This window comes from Ambystoma mexicanum, chromosome 9 (genome assembly GCF_040938575.1).
Source record: "Ambystoma mexicanum isolate Mex_15411 chromosome 9, UKY_AmexF1_1, whole genome shotgun sequence".
NCBI lineage: Eukaryota > Metazoa > Chordata > Amphibia > Caudata > Ambystomatidae > Ambystoma > Ambystoma mexicanum.
In genome coordinates this window covers 1504604299-1504619627 of record NC_090931.1, presented here as the reverse complement: position 1 = coordinate 1504619627, position 15329 = coordinate 1504604299, and the positions used below count along the sequence as shown (strand labels likewise).

Here is a 15329-nt window from a genome sequence, read left to right as displayed (position 1 = left end):
TGCGTCTGATTTCCATTTTAAATCAGAAAATTATGCTGCCCGCATTCTACCCTCCACCTCATCCTAGTAAGGAGGAAAGATTACATAGACTGGATCCGAGAAGAGCTCTAAGCTTTTACATTTCTAGGCTCTCCAAACTTAGTGTGGATAAGCAACTTTTCATTGACTACACGGAAGGAAATTGGGTCAATCGGTATCAAAACAAACCATATCACGTTGGATTGTGCTTTGCATTTCAGAATGCTACAGATTGGCGGGCCAAGACCCATCAGAAGGCTTAAGGGACCATTCCACCAGAGGCATTGCCTCTTCCACAGCCCTTCAAAGAGGTGTTCCCATAAAATCTATTTGTGAAGCAGCAACTTGGTCATCGCTGCACACTTTTTCTAAATTCTATAGTCTGGATGCTTCCCAGTCTAAAGAGCTTGCTTTCGGTAAAGCAGTGCTATATTCGGCCATATAATAATAATATCAAAAATCTACTCCCTCCTCCAGAGAGCTTTCTACACTGCTTTGGGAGTCTATCTAAGATGAGGAATACGTTGGAGGACACAATCCATTCGAAGAACAAGTTACTCACCAACTGGTAACGTTCTTTCGACTGGATGTTCCTCCAACGTATTCCTCATCACCCTCCCATCCTACCCCTCTGTAGATTTTCTGGGTTATTGTCACTTCAACTCTCGCATGGCTCTCATTATGACCTACACTATCCATAAAACAAAGCAAGAGGAGGAAAAAACAGAACTGAGGCCAACAGGCGCTGCGTGTGCTACTTGTATACCCGATGATGTCACCCTCGATGGAGGCCTCAGAGGGACCTTGACTCGATGACAGACATATGGCGCCCTCTGTCGAGGGGAAAATCATTTCTGAAGCAGCTGAAGCTGGATGGAATACGTTGGAGGAACATCCAGTCGAAAGAACGTTACCAGTTGGTAAGCAACTTGTTCTTCACAGTCAGTTATATAACCCTTCTTCAAAAAGGGGGCCAAACATGTAACACTTAAATATACTTCAAAACACACTCAATTTCTCTAAATCAGATGACACCCATTGGGGATGACAGGGACACTTCCTACACCCTCGGGTGACTTAAATAGCTAGGACACTGTGGACATTGATTTATCACTGGTACATTTAGAGCAATACTGAGTTAGGTGATAAAGATCGACTAGAGGAATAAAATAAGGTTAACAAATAACTTGTAAACAGGCAAGTACACCTTCCAAAGCACAAAGTCAGAGGTAGAGAGGAGTCTCTCAGGGTGCCAGGACAGCCCATGCTAATGTCATGGGGAGCTAAAGATCTTCTTTGCAGGTATGAAAAAGTCTTGCACAATGTTTGTAGAAAACAGAACACTTGAAGGGCCACAAGCTGAGAGGCCTGTGAGGGGCAAAGCTTTAGCAACTCTGTAAGGTGACGAAGACAGGTCTCAACTGAGAGCAAGGCTACACAAGAGGCAAGTTCTTAGACATCACAGTACCTCTGGTTAGAAGAAATGGTTCCAGCTGGCTTCCGTTCCTGTGCAGCTCTGCAGATCCTGTTTGTGAGCCTCAGTCATGGGGACGTCTGGGGACTCCTGCTCTGCAATGGGAAGGTCAGCGGCAGCAATGGGCAAACTTCAGTTCAGTGGTTCTTCAGTGTTTCAGCTCTTCGCGTCTGACAGCAAAAAGTAACACCGCAGTTCTCGGATACCACTTCAGACTTTCCTTGCTTCAAGGGTCCAGCACTCTGTTGAGGTGGCTCAGGCTTGGTCAGTCCTGCATCAGAATCTTCCTAGCTCTCGTGTCTGACTTAAAAGCAACGCACACAATCTGGTGTTTTTCTCCCTGGCTCTTCGGTTCCAGCAGCAACTGCAGTGGAAATGCAACTAGCTTCGAGAGGATGTCCAGACGGGCTTACTTTGGAGTTGATTGGTCCCACAAACTCAAAAGGGAGAAGTCGTCCTTGCAGGGCTTCTCTAGTCGAGGCAAATTCGGAGCTTCAACACAGCAGCACGGGCAAACCAACGGTCCAGGAGTTGCATCAGGCGTCTCTTCCAAGTTATTCTTTGGATTCTTTCGTCCAGTGGTGGACTCTGCCTTTCAAGCCAAAAAGGCTTGCCTTTTATGCTGGTTTCTCCCATTCATTCCAGCCTAGCTGTCAATCACACAGCAGGTGTGGCTGTCCTTGCTGGACAGCCACCCGGCCAATGACCTTTCGGTGCATTCCTGTAACCAAGAGGATTAAGCACAGGGAGTTTCAGACACCTCCCTCACTTCCTGCCCCTGCCAGACACCCTGGAGCCAGAGGTGGGCTTCACTTGTGAATCCGGCCGAATAGACAATACAAACAAAGAGAACAAAACTGGTTTGCCCGCAGAGTAAATCTCAAGAAGAACCTTCCCGACAAGAAATGGTGAAAAAAATTACGAACAGGGTCATTTTGATAATGCGCGAACGTAGTCTGCGGTAAAAACACACAATACTAGTAAAAAGTAAACCACTGCCATCAGCCTTTAATTGTAGGAAAGGTAACAATGTTACATGAGAAACTAGACAAAGGGGATACTAAGTAACCCCTCCAGCACCGTATGGTAAGATAGTGTGCGCTGGGTCTAGAAAGTCACAAAATGTAAGTAAAGTCAATTTCACTTCACTGCTCTTGGAAACAGTAGTTTTTTCACCAAGAGAAGGTATTTAAACCTTTGGGAAATCTAAGACTTCCCTGTGCCACTGCACTGAAAGTGCTGTGTGACACAATGTAAAGATGATGCATATGGAGTTTGTCAGACTCCAAATTTAAAAAGAACACAAATTAAATCACATTAAAATTACATGAGAGATCAAAAGTCCTAAAGTCCAGCAAAAAAGCTGGGGGTCTCGAAGGTAGAAGGGAATTGGCACATTTCTGAGAATTCTCCCTAACAATTACGTTATCTCTCTCTTTCTGAATGCATATAAAAGAACATTAGGACTTCTAGATGCCATTTAAATTGTATTGGTCACATATACTGCCCAAAAGATTATATAGTGTGCCTCTCAAGTGGAAGCTAGATTTGTAATTTGCTGGGTCCCAACTCCTTGTTCCTCAGCAGTAACCTCTGCATACTGGGTGATGCCAGGATGAGCTTTTAGCTCCTGCTCAACAAATCCTTATTTAGACCCCCCACTGTGCTTTTCATCAGAGAGTCGATAGACCAACTCCACCATTCAGGCTGCCGCTGAAGTTCGATTTGGCCTACAAAATGCATTCCTGTGTAAGCGACTTCTTTGCTCAAACATTTCACAGACACTTTCCACTCTATAGGAGACATCCTGAAATATGGCTTGGGAGCTTGAACAAAACAGGTGTCATAATAGGTGTGCTCCGTAAAGACTGCTGCAGGGTAACAAAATCGCAGACCCAGACTTCAAGCATTAAGTCGTGTTAGTCATAGGTGGCCAGCTTCAGATATCGAGTGAAAACACTTCTTCAGCCGGTGAAACATGATCGTGGTCGCAGCTGAACTATGAAAAGGGAGAGGACAACACAGATCAGAAAACCCAGACTCCTGCCATGAGGCTCCACACTTGGACACAAATGCTGACCCCACACACCCACCATGCTACCACGCTAGGGATTTTCATAAGTCTGTTTGGACAGCAACTAAGTATCTTCGAAACAGGCTCCCATGCCCAGCTTATGCAAATAAGATCGAATGAAAGCAAGCCATCCAACTTTACTCCAACAGGTTGATCAGGTTCTGTCCATCCTCTGTCCATCTTCTGTCCATAGGGCATACCAGAAGAAGATTGGTCTGGAGTGTAAATTGAATCCATCTCAAAGTGGGTCATATAAACCGTGGTTGACTGAGGAACCGACAGTAACAGGTTAGAAATTGCTTCTCAGCTGTCTGTAGACTGTCCACATTCCCATATCCCCAGATCTTGCTCCCATGCATCCCTGCTGGAACTGCTTTTCCTCTATATACAGACAGCATATGATTGACCGAATGATGCTGTATATTTTTAGCAAATCTGAAGATACCACCGGAGACCTGTTGCAGCCTTAAAGCTGATTTTGCCTACTTGTGTGCTGCATGTAAATTTGTTATTAAATCTGAGACCCAAGTAGTCAAAGTGGTCACAGTGCTAGAGTCAATGCCCATCCAAGCAGACTTTCACATGAATCCTTTATTGTCCTGTCAAACACATGGTAAAGCATGTATTGTGGTTGAACTTAAGACCTATAGCTGACATTGCCAGTACTTGAAGTGATTTTGGAATTGTTGCCAGGAGCACAGCATCTGTGTAGTTCGAAACTGGCAACCGCCTGTAACCACACCTCGGAACATCAGCTTTCGTTGCCAGCAGACACACTTCCAGTATAATCTATGAATGCATCTCGAATGGCAGTAAACTTCATGATAAGAAGATCATACCAATGTAGAGAAGCATCCCCGAACAATCGCTACTCTTAGAAGAATTCAACCAGAAAGCAATCCCCATACTTTATCAAGTCATAAATAACTTCAACTCCCCGCCACTGACCAAGCTGAAAGGTAAATGGGAGGCAGATCTGGGCACTGTGGAGTAGGAAGATTGGATAGAGGCCCAGCTGGCAACGAGAGAAGCGAACATATCCAGTAAGCTGCACTTAGTGCAGTACAAGATGCTGCATAGAATAGACTACACCGCATGGGGAGAGCCAAAATGTCTTAATTTCAAAACAGAACTATGGATATTCCTACATACGATTTAGGACTGCCTGAAGAAACAAATCTTACAAAAGTTCTAGCCACTGTGTCAAGGGCAATTGGATCCCCAAACCAAAGGTGCAAGAGATTGGCTTTACCACACAAATGGGCCAAGTGTGACATTACAACATGAGATAATAAGTTGCTCTCAACGGCATTGATGGTGGCTAAAAGAGACGTATAAGCCAAGGAGTAGGGGGGAAAGGGTGGAGGGGGTTGGGTACCCGTGTATTTCAATATGGAGGGAAGTAATGGAACATTGTTGTGCGCTGTAAGAGCGGCTATATAGGTCAACCGGGCAGAGCACCTGGACCAAAAGGCCTAGGTAACACTGCATTGAAGGGATCTCCCATTTTTTAGGAGTATTTTAACAAAGAAAACACTTCCAATTAGTATCCCAATCAGTGTTGTAAGATACAAACTGGTACTGGTTTCCCTAAAAATATGGTATAGTTGGAAGAAATGACAACTGTACAGAAATATTAATTCGGGAAAGGAACCCCTATGAGGATTTAAAAAAAATTCTGAATAAAGACACAAGGGGTCCCCTTTCCCATTTTAAAAACGATTGCAACTTGTTATTGGAACAGATCGACTCGAAAACGTGCTAGTTAACCCAATGGCAACTAAGAAGAAATTGTTCTGATCAGAATGTTTGGAGGAATTGTTTCTGGAAGTCTGTGGGCAAGAAGGAAACACTTGATGGTAGTCTGCACTGATTTGGGTGTAATTAGTTCCAGGTTATTTGCAAAGTATGTGTATTCTTCAGATTGGGTGGATACAGAGTATTTTTGGAATAGAATACTCACAGGAAATGAAGTTTCTTTAACAATAGCAGTGAAGAGATTACATGCAATTAATTAGATCAAATTAATGTAATTTATAGGTGTGTAGAGTATGGCTCAAGTAAAATCCAATGAGATTAGATGGTAATTATTAGTTTTGGGCTTACGTTTTTACTCTTTTTAAGTTTTATGAGTCTATTGGTAATGGTGCGAATTGAAAATTGTCGCTATTAACAGATTTTAACTATAACTTTTTAGAATGTTTTTGTACAAATGGAGTTATTTAATAATTTTATATAAATGGAGTTATGTATTGTAAATTTGCATCTATGTGCAATAATGGGGTCTGACAAAACACCAAACGATATGGGGAAAATTGATAGGACTGGACTGAGACAGCTTTCAGAGACTAAACCGTTGGATAGCTGGACATGATTGAGAGGCAAAAGTGAATTAAGATGAGACTGATGACTGATGACTGATGAAAGGGGGGGAGGGGGGGGGTGGCTGTATCCAGCAGAGGGTTATGGGGCATGCGGTTTAGTGTACGTTTAGGTGTGCTGAACTTGTCTTTGGAGGATAGCTCAGGAGCAACGTGCTCGCCTTGGAAGCAAGATGACGTGGAGCAACACAGGTTCAATCCCCAGGTCAGCGATTAGAAGCCTCTAGGTATTAAGAGCGTTATAAATAACCAATTACAATTACTGAATGAAACAATACAATTGTATTAAAAAAACAAAAATGTACAGAAATAAGTGCATCAAAGTTTGAGATCAAAGTATTGCAATCCCTTCCCGTGAGTTAACAGGTCAGAGAACCACTGGTAATAGAAGACAACGCATTGACTTTCTAGTTTGCAGTGTTTCAACTGCACGGTTTATGTGCAATATTTCTTATGCAAAATCTTGCGTGGGCAGTTGATAGGCAAAGACAAGGGAGAGCAGGGGGGACTAGTGGCATATTCCGAGTTTCAATAGCACAGATCCCATACCTTCCCCGGAGATGCCTGCTTCTGTGTCCAGAGGGTGGATGATGGGTAGGGGGTCCTCTCGCTTTACGCTAAAGAGGTCTTCGGGATCAGAAACTAGGTCATCTGTTGAATAAAGAAAAATATCCACCCTCAGCAAATGAATACATTTCTCAGATTAGAGACCATACAGCATTTCAGCTCTCAGTCAACTACCTTTTGGTGTTTTAACAGCTGTCATTCTGACTGAATCGCCAATGATATTGTGTTGGCAAAATGCTAAGACTGCACTGCAGACCAATATATGTGCCCCTATTATACTGAAAATTAAAAGTTGTCGTTTCAACCTTGGGGCTAGACAGAAAAATAAGGTATGTCACTGTCCCTAGAGAACCACCCCATTTCACTCTCTCCTAGGAAGTCTGCAGGTTCCCTCATCTCGCCGCCCCAGTCTCTCTTGCTACTTCTCTGACCCTCCCCACTTACCCTGCACAGTCCCTTTTGCCTTCTTTTTCTTCTGTTTCCTATGGTCTCCTGGTCTGTACTTTCTTTTTGAACATGCAATAACACAGAGTGCAGGGCCAGGGTGTGTGGCGACTGTGGCATAAAGGCCAATGATAAAAAGAGAAATTACATTAAATCAACAGTAAAAAGAGAAGCCAATAGAGCAAAGGTCCAGGTGAAGTAGCCCTCAGAATAATAAGTAAATATAGAAAGGCTGGAAAAGAGGCACCATGTATTTGCATTAATGCAGAGGAGATGAGACTGATTAATCCAAAGGCTTTTAAGGACTTTATGAAAATGTACTTTGCATTGGAGGGTTAAAAAAGCACTTACCGGCTGAAGAAGATTTGTTAACCATTGTTTTATTCCCTCATCTTTTCCTTTTGACACTAATCTCAGTATTGCTATAAATGTGCCAGCGATATATCAGTGTCCTAGTTATTTAAGTCACCTCAGGGTGTAGGAAGTGTCTGTGTGCCATCCCAAATGGGAGTGTGTAGTTTTGAAGTATATTATTGTGTTACATATTTTGCTGCCTTCTAAAAAAGGCTTATTCAACTGACTGTTAAATTTATAAAATAATTGTTTAATCAAGATACCTTCAGTGTAAGTGTTCATTTGGATACTTGTCACTGTGAATCTGTGTAATAACCCTACAGCTCACATTGGCCCCTCTTGAGATAAGCCTGGCTGCTCAGTCACTCTACCAACGTGTGTAGTACATGCTTATACCTATGGTTGGGTTAACTATTGCCAAGAGGAAAAGGCTGGTGCAGTCTCACACAAGGTACCGCATTCTCATAATCTACTCCCCGTGGAAGGACATAAACTGCTTTGTTTTGAGAAACTGGAGGCAGAGTGTGTCATCCTGTCTAAGGGGACCGCCTTTGTCTGTGCTGTCCAACGTGGGGAGAAGAGCTGACTCAGCCACTTTGATTCTTCGTATTTTTCCACAGATTTTCTTTGCATACATATTCCCCTTTACAGACTTTTTGTGTAAGAGGTAGGGCAGGCATTAGGTTTTGTAGTATATGCCATTTTGATTCGACAGACTAGGACTGTTTTTTCTTTATTATTTGATGGTAGAGACTACCATCTTAGCTATAGGGCAAAGTATCACTTTTCCAAACCCAGAGAAGTCATTAAAAGCTTTACAAAATGCACCTTTTGTGTCAGTGTCATACTTGTGATACCATGCCTCTCATACATCGCCCATATTCCCCTTTCCATTCTCTCCCTTTAGGGTGGTTGGAGATGATGATGATGATGATGCAGGGTGGAAAGATGTCCCCACTAACAGGTCTTCGTTTTGGGAGATACGCATTCATTGCACTGTCCATTCACAGCTAGCCAACAATGCATACCTTGAATTCTCTCCGCCTCGTGACTGTCTGCGAGACGCAGCTCTTGCTTTTCTTTGGTTCTTAATGAAAAGACAGTCTTGACAATAAGTGGACCTGGAAAATAAAAGAAAGAAAGCAAACACACTGGTTATTAATTCTTCTACTTGCCCCTCTATAATTAAGACAATAGTTTGATTTATCATGTGGGGTTTGCTGCAGACAGAAGTGAGTTCATTTACAAAGTATCTTATGGACCCGATTATGAGGGAAAATAATCTTCCTATAAACTCTTCCGCTGCTGGAAAAGGGACACTGTTGCTGCCGAGGGTGACCCTGCTGCTAAGAGAAGTGACAGCAAGGCCCTTGCAGCTGTTGGCAGAGGGCCAGGGAGGGCACACCATAGGAAGCTTGAGCTTGGTCTGAAGTGGGCAACTGCAAGGTGGGTAGAAAGAGGGCAGTACTGTAGCTGAGTGGAGCAACAAGGGCAGGCTGAAGGAAAAGGCCATGCAGAGAGGTTAGCCGCAGCATGGGAGAGATGGGGCTATAGAGACTGTCTAGATAATGACCCACTGAGATATTACTGCCAACGGAATCTAAGCTTCAGGCTAGTCACAGGACACGGCAGTGGGCACATTAACCCTAGAGGCTATTTTACTAGTATATATACCTATGATGATGAATTGCACAGAGATTTCTGCAAGGTGTCCAATACCCTCTCGAGATATCTCAGGAGGTGTAATGAATGCCACTCGCTGGCCTCACTTTATCCTTCGAGGAAAGAAATGTCCTTGCTGCAACCTACTGAACCTGTGGTAGAAAGGAAGTAGGTAGAAAGCTTACCTGCACAGACTTCCACTTGGCGAGAAGCATACATTCCCAAAACTGCAGACTATAGCGGACTTGAGCTTCAAAGACTAGCAAACAAGCAGTCAAGCGATGAGTCCGGCAGCAACCTCAGATGCTTGATGCACTGTGGCACACCTCCTAAAATGCTCCAAGAACATGTAACAGTTGTTTGAAAGAAGGGAAAAGTCTACATGGCAGCCCTCTTGGAATAGATTCAATTCCTGAAACAACTTCCATACCCAAGGGTCACGCAAGTCTCTAGTCAGAATTGTTCCAGCATTGGTATTGATTGCTAACACCCAAAATGCCAATCTGATCATGGCACCATGGTAGCTTAACTGGTACGGACAGCCAGAATGAGTCGGGTGTACTACTTACAATGTCATCTTAGCTTTGCCTCTGGTTAGTCTATCGCCTTTCCTATTGGCGATCCCAAGGATAATGTGTCTAGGATAGAGCTGGCATGCGGGGGCTTCCAAACATTATTACAGCATTTTCCAATAGAAGAAGCGGGACCAAAATAAAAATGTGATGAGCAAGACATTTAAGGTGCCCCCGGGTACTGGATATCATCCATGTTGGGATGCAAGTGCAACGTCCCAACTGTGGAAGGAGGTTCAGATTCTATTAGCAAGGAGAGCCAGTAATTTAGTGTCAGTAGTGTTTATCATTTAGTTTAGCATTTTTGCCCACATATTTGTAGCCAGATTTAACACTCTTTAAAGAGCATTATACGACGAAAAGAGGGGCAGCAACAATATTGCTCAATATATTTAGAGTTTAGGCCCAGGATATTTTAAGGTCTTTTTGTATCCAACGATTAGTGAGTCAAATTGTGTTTTTATTGCATTTAGGAGAACATACAAAATGTTGCTATTGTATTAGGGAAAGCTTTTGCTGGTTGGTAAAAGGGTGACTGGAGTGTCACATAGTATAAGCATTTAGTAGGATAGATTTTGATGTTCAGTAACATAAGGGCTATCGGCTGTGTTGCCATTTTGGATTAGGCCCCGTTATAGAATACAGATTCTGTTAGCTAGAACATTTGGGCGCATCTTGGAGCTTCCTGTTTGTTAATTTAATTAGATGTTATTCTTGCTTTCCCCCAGCGAGCATTCAGAATGCCAAGGTCCATGGAGGGCAGGTGAAGAGATTGGCTATCGTTGCGTCATATAGTCAAGAGATTAGGCCTACAACACACAGAAGTGCAGCAATGCCATGCAACAGTGCCTTATGGCAAGAAGAGAACAATGAGACCGGGCATTGCAGCTGCCAGTAAAGATGGAATTCGGAAACAAAAAGTGGAACAATGTCTGTTCTAGATAAGACTCAACTGGATAAACCAGAAGACGACCAACAGGAACTGCAGTGGAGGTTAAGGGTTGATTTATATGGAGGTTTACCTACCTTCCACATCTAAAGCGGCAGGGGGCCTTCCTTTCGACCCCTCAAAGGTACTGATGCCAAAGGGTGTTGATGGTCCTCCGTCTACAGGAGTTCAATAGCGAAGAGGTTATTCGTCCCCATAGCTCTGAAGAAAATGTGGCGCCAGACTCACCAAAAAAAGCAGGTCCCGCAGAAAAGGAAACAAATAAAAAGCTGACCAAACATAGCTATGCAATCTTTGAAAAAGATAAAAGGATACCTGAGAAAATAATAAAACCTGTAACTGGGAAAAAATAAAATAAAAAACACTAATAATGCTCTCAAATGCTGAAAAAACCCAAAAACATGGCTAAAGCAAGAAACACAAACACTAGAAATTCGTGCAAATTCTTGCGAAATCTTAAGGCATTGAAAGTGATGATTCAAACAAGGTCTGTGAGTCCGAAAAGTATCAAAGATTAAGATAAGATGACAGAAATTTTGGATGAAAATCCTCTTAGTGATGGTAACAGCACAGCAGAGAAGCCAGAAAACCAGAAGAAAAATGTGGAGATAAGGTGACCATGGAAGATTCAACAGGAGGGAGTGGCCCCCGTGGGAGATCTAAATGAGAGTGCAATATCACTATCTGAGGCAGAAGAGGAGCCTGAACTGCCAGCCAGGAGTGGAGGTTTGAAAAAGTCGTTCATAATCCCTCACCTGAAAAAGAAAAATCGCAAGCCAATGAGTCAGACAAGGAAGAGAATCAGGATGGGGAAGAATTTGTTACAATTAAAGAGGAGAAAAATGGCCCTCATTAAAATTAGACATTTTTAAGTAAGGGCACAGGCATAAAGGCCAGGAAAAAAAACCTCACATAAATTTGTGACTATGGAAAAGTTGCTTGACTGGAAGGCTCAGAACCTAATGACCACAGGCAAAAAATCTGTGTCGTGGGAAGAAGAACAAGAACCTTGGCAAATTGACAACAGTATGAGAGTTATATATGAGGGAAAAGCTGGAAAGAAAGGTTGTCAAAATTATATTGTAATGCCAGTATTACTGGAAAGGAATACTCCTGAAGAAGACAATTTGACTTTAAATCGAAATAATGTGCTATAACTATTGAATCATGCACCTGCAATGAAATAGATTCCTACCACTGATATTAAGACGGTGGAATTTATCTCAGAAATAAGTTTGGATAGAGTCTTGCTACATATCCACTCAAGAATTGTCCGGGATCTGATAATGGACAATGCTGGTGCTTTATGGAAGTTAGGCTTCATGGTGAAGGAGATCGAAACAGCAGACTCCTCGGAAAGGCTATTAGAAAAGCCAACGCATAAAAGAAATTATATAAAGAAAACTGCTAGTTTGCCCATTAGAGAAGCGATTGGCCAAAGAAAAGATTGCAATATAAGCCAATTGGAAAACGAAGGCTGTGAAGAAGAGTTGGAGGAGACGATAGATCTGACAAAACAGGAAAAACATTTTACATTAGAGTGTGAGAATAAGATAAAGAAAGGAGATATTCAAGCACGTAAAACAGAAGAAAAGAGAAGTGGCCTGGAGTTGGCTACCAGGAGTGATAAATCCTAGGAACGAGAGTTAACATGAGAAACCAAAGCTAAATGAAGTCCTTGATATGTGCTCATGGAACACACAAGGCTTCCAACACTTAATACAGATATCATACAAGCTGCTAAAATCTCTACATATAATATGTCTTCAGAAGACCTGGCTGAGGACGCCACCGGTGGTGGAAGGCTACGAGTTAGCCTTCAATCCAGCCATATTGCAAGTGAAAGGATGTCCAATGTCAGGCCTGATCATGATGGTTAAACAAAATAGCGACTTTAGAATCGGGTGTGCTACCAATATATCAGCATATATTCAACTGACTACAGTCGTAAAGAATGAATTAGAAGTAAGAGCTCCCTTGAAATTGTACATCATAAATAAATATATATTGGCAACACAAAGCTGCAGGGACCATGGATTTCATAGATCAAGTCATGAATCTGACAAGATAAGAGGCAGCAAAGGTGATGCATTAATGTGGAGATTTTAACATGGATTTCATCTTTACAAACCAAAAAGCAAAACAAGAGACGAAGATGAATTCTGAAAAATTGTGTTCGAGGAATTGGATGTCAGAAGTATGGACATTCTGAATGGAAACATGGCAGGTGATACACCTCCTGGCATTACATGGGAAAGAGGAATAGAAAGCTCTATACTGGACAACTTTGAGACCTCGAAAAACATGACTAATAAGATCTTGAAAATTAAGGTCAATAAAAATGATCAAAGCGATCATAATTTAGTAAAAATCTGTTTCGAAAAGATATGTGGAAGCAAATAATCACTGTGGAGCCTGGCAGGAATCGATTGCGCTTGAACTGTTCCAAAATAGACAATCTGACTGCAGCACTGGGTGATCAAGCTTCCCCACATGGTGTATGGAATATAGAATATCAAAACCTTTTGCAAATTTACAAAACTCAGCCTTACAAAAATTCAAGGGCCATGCCAACGAGACATGTCTATGCTAGTAAGGTGGTTGCTAGGAAAAGAGAAGTAAGGAAGGCTCTCAGAGATCTAGACAAGTAATCCCTGAATTTGCAAGAACAGGGCAAGAGAAAAGGAAAGGTTAAAGTGGTTAAAGTGGTATAAATCCACAAAGGAACAAAATGATGCTGAGCACATGCTGCTCTGTCTTGCACAAAGAAACTCTAGAGACTTCTGGGCAACAATAAATGAAAATCCTCAGAACGCTAGTTTATGTAACGTAATTAGCGAAGAAAAATGGATAAACCATTATAGTGAACTATTCAGCAAACAATTTATTTTTTAGATTTAATGAAGACCTTGAAAGAACACCATGGGATAGAATTATCACGAGAAGAGATATGTGACAACATTAAGAACTTGAGGGCATCGCGAGCACCGTGACCGGATGGTCTTGACAAATTTTATGTTAAAGAACCCAGAGGAATGGGCTGACTTGCCACAAACTTTCGGAAATTATCATATTAGAACGAAGAATACCGAGTACTTGGAAAAAGGATGTAATGGTACACATTTTCAAAAAAGAATCAAGATTGGCCCCGACAAACTACAGACCTATTGCACTATCAGACGTATTGGGAAACATCTTTGCCACCCAACTCTTGACTCAGCTAACAAGCTGGATCAAAGAAGCTGGAGTGGCGGATGTGAAACAAACAGGCTTCCTCAAGGGTGTTGGCTGTAGTCTAAACTTGTTAATCTTAAACATTCTGAAAATGGAAGCAATCAGGAAGAAGATGCCCGTTTGCATAGCTTTCTTCGATTTAGCTCATGCATTCGATGGAGTCGATTGAGAGCTGCTATGGGCAAAAATGGCTCCAAAGGGCTGTCCGACAAGTCTTATTACAGCGATTATAGAACTATACTCAGAAACATCAATTCAAATACGCTTGGACCCGACTGGTCATTTAACAGCGCCTATAAAAACAACATGTGGGGTTAAGCAGGGCTGCCCCTTGGGTGAAACTTTGTTTACTTTTTTTTTATCTCTGATGTAGGCGGGGCCCTAGAAAGCGTCCAGTCTTTCCCACAGAAGATTAGCGAAAATCATTAATATGATTTCATATGCGGACGATATAGCAATCTTAGATACGACGCCTAGAGGTCTGCAGAGGAAAAATCATAGCTTTGGAGAAATATATAGAAAAAAAACGGTCTTCAGATCAACGGAGAGTAAACTGAAATTTTGATACTCAAGAACCTAAAAGGTTGCAGCAGGCAAACAAGACGCAAAAAATTCCAATGGAGACCGGGGAAAGAATATCCTGAAAGTTGTTACTGAAGCAAAATACTTGGGAATCACTATGAACTCTAGAATTAATGACCTGCCAATGGTAAAAAAGATTGCGGCCAAATGTAAACAACTGGTGTCCCAAGCAGACAGGGTGCACACAAAATATCAGAAATATTCCTTTTGCCAGTGGTGCATTGCTATAGAAATAAAATTATCCCTGTACTTACCTATGGCACTGAAGCCCTGTTTGGATGCGTATGGCCACGCTGCAAACATCTGATCTGCAAGAGGATTCTTCAACTCCCCAAAGGTTATCCAACAGCATGTATAAGGTATGACATGAACCTGATATCCATCAATGCAATTGTGCTCTGGAACACACTAACCCTATATGGGAAAGTAATTAGGGTTGATAATATAGTACAATTTAATATTATGAATCAATCTAGAGCAGTAAAAATAGAAGATGTGCTGGGAAACTGGCGCTAATCTTGTGAAAGTATTTTAAAGGCAATTGAACACAGACGTGATTGTGCTAAAGACCAATCCGAATGCAGTAAAAAAGATTATTACTAGAGCAAGATTGGATCGAAACATATGACAAAAGGATGCAACATAACAGAATGAAGAACGTGCTAGTTGAGGCTAAAAAACTTAATGAAATGCCTAAATAAATGTTGAAATTCCCTTGCAAAAAGGGAAGAGCAAGTTTCCTCAAATTCAGATTAAATGTTTGGGAAACAAAAGAAAACAGCCATAACAAAAATATTAATGAAAAGCAAGAGCAAGTATGCAGACTATGTAATGATTCGAAACACCTGGTGCTAATGTGCCCCATGATGAGAGACCAAAGAATGCGTTGCTTTATACAAGAGACAGCTAAATGCTCAACTGTATCAGTAGAAGATTGGTGGGCCAAAATGCAAGAGGGCGAAAGCAACAAATTGATATTTGCACTTTCATTTTTTTGGATAGTCTGCAGCAGAAATTG

The 15329-nt window shown here is 41.9% G+C and overlaps 1 protein-coding gene across 5 annotated transcripts in view; it reads right to left on the bottom strand.

Annotated features, from left to right (window-relative positions):
- The window catches only part of LOC138489346 (zinc finger protein 391-like), a 116342-nt gene that overhangs the window by 58985 nt on the left and 42028 nt on the right, over positions 1-15329 (bottom strand). For 2 of the 5 annotated variants that reach the window (XM_069617060.1, XM_069617061.1), the window contains exons 3-4: positions 8341-8433; positions 6497-6598 (exon numbers count right to left, since the gene is read on the bottom strand). In XM_069617060.1, coding sequence (XP_069473161.1) covers positions 6497-6598; positions 8341-8433 — 195 coding nt within the window. Of the gene's footprint in view, positions 1-6496; positions 6599-8340; positions 8434-9159; positions 15175-15329 lie in introns of those variants that run through there. The other 3 variants (XM_069617062.1, XM_069617063.1, XM_069617064.1) reach the window with 2 other exon arrangements.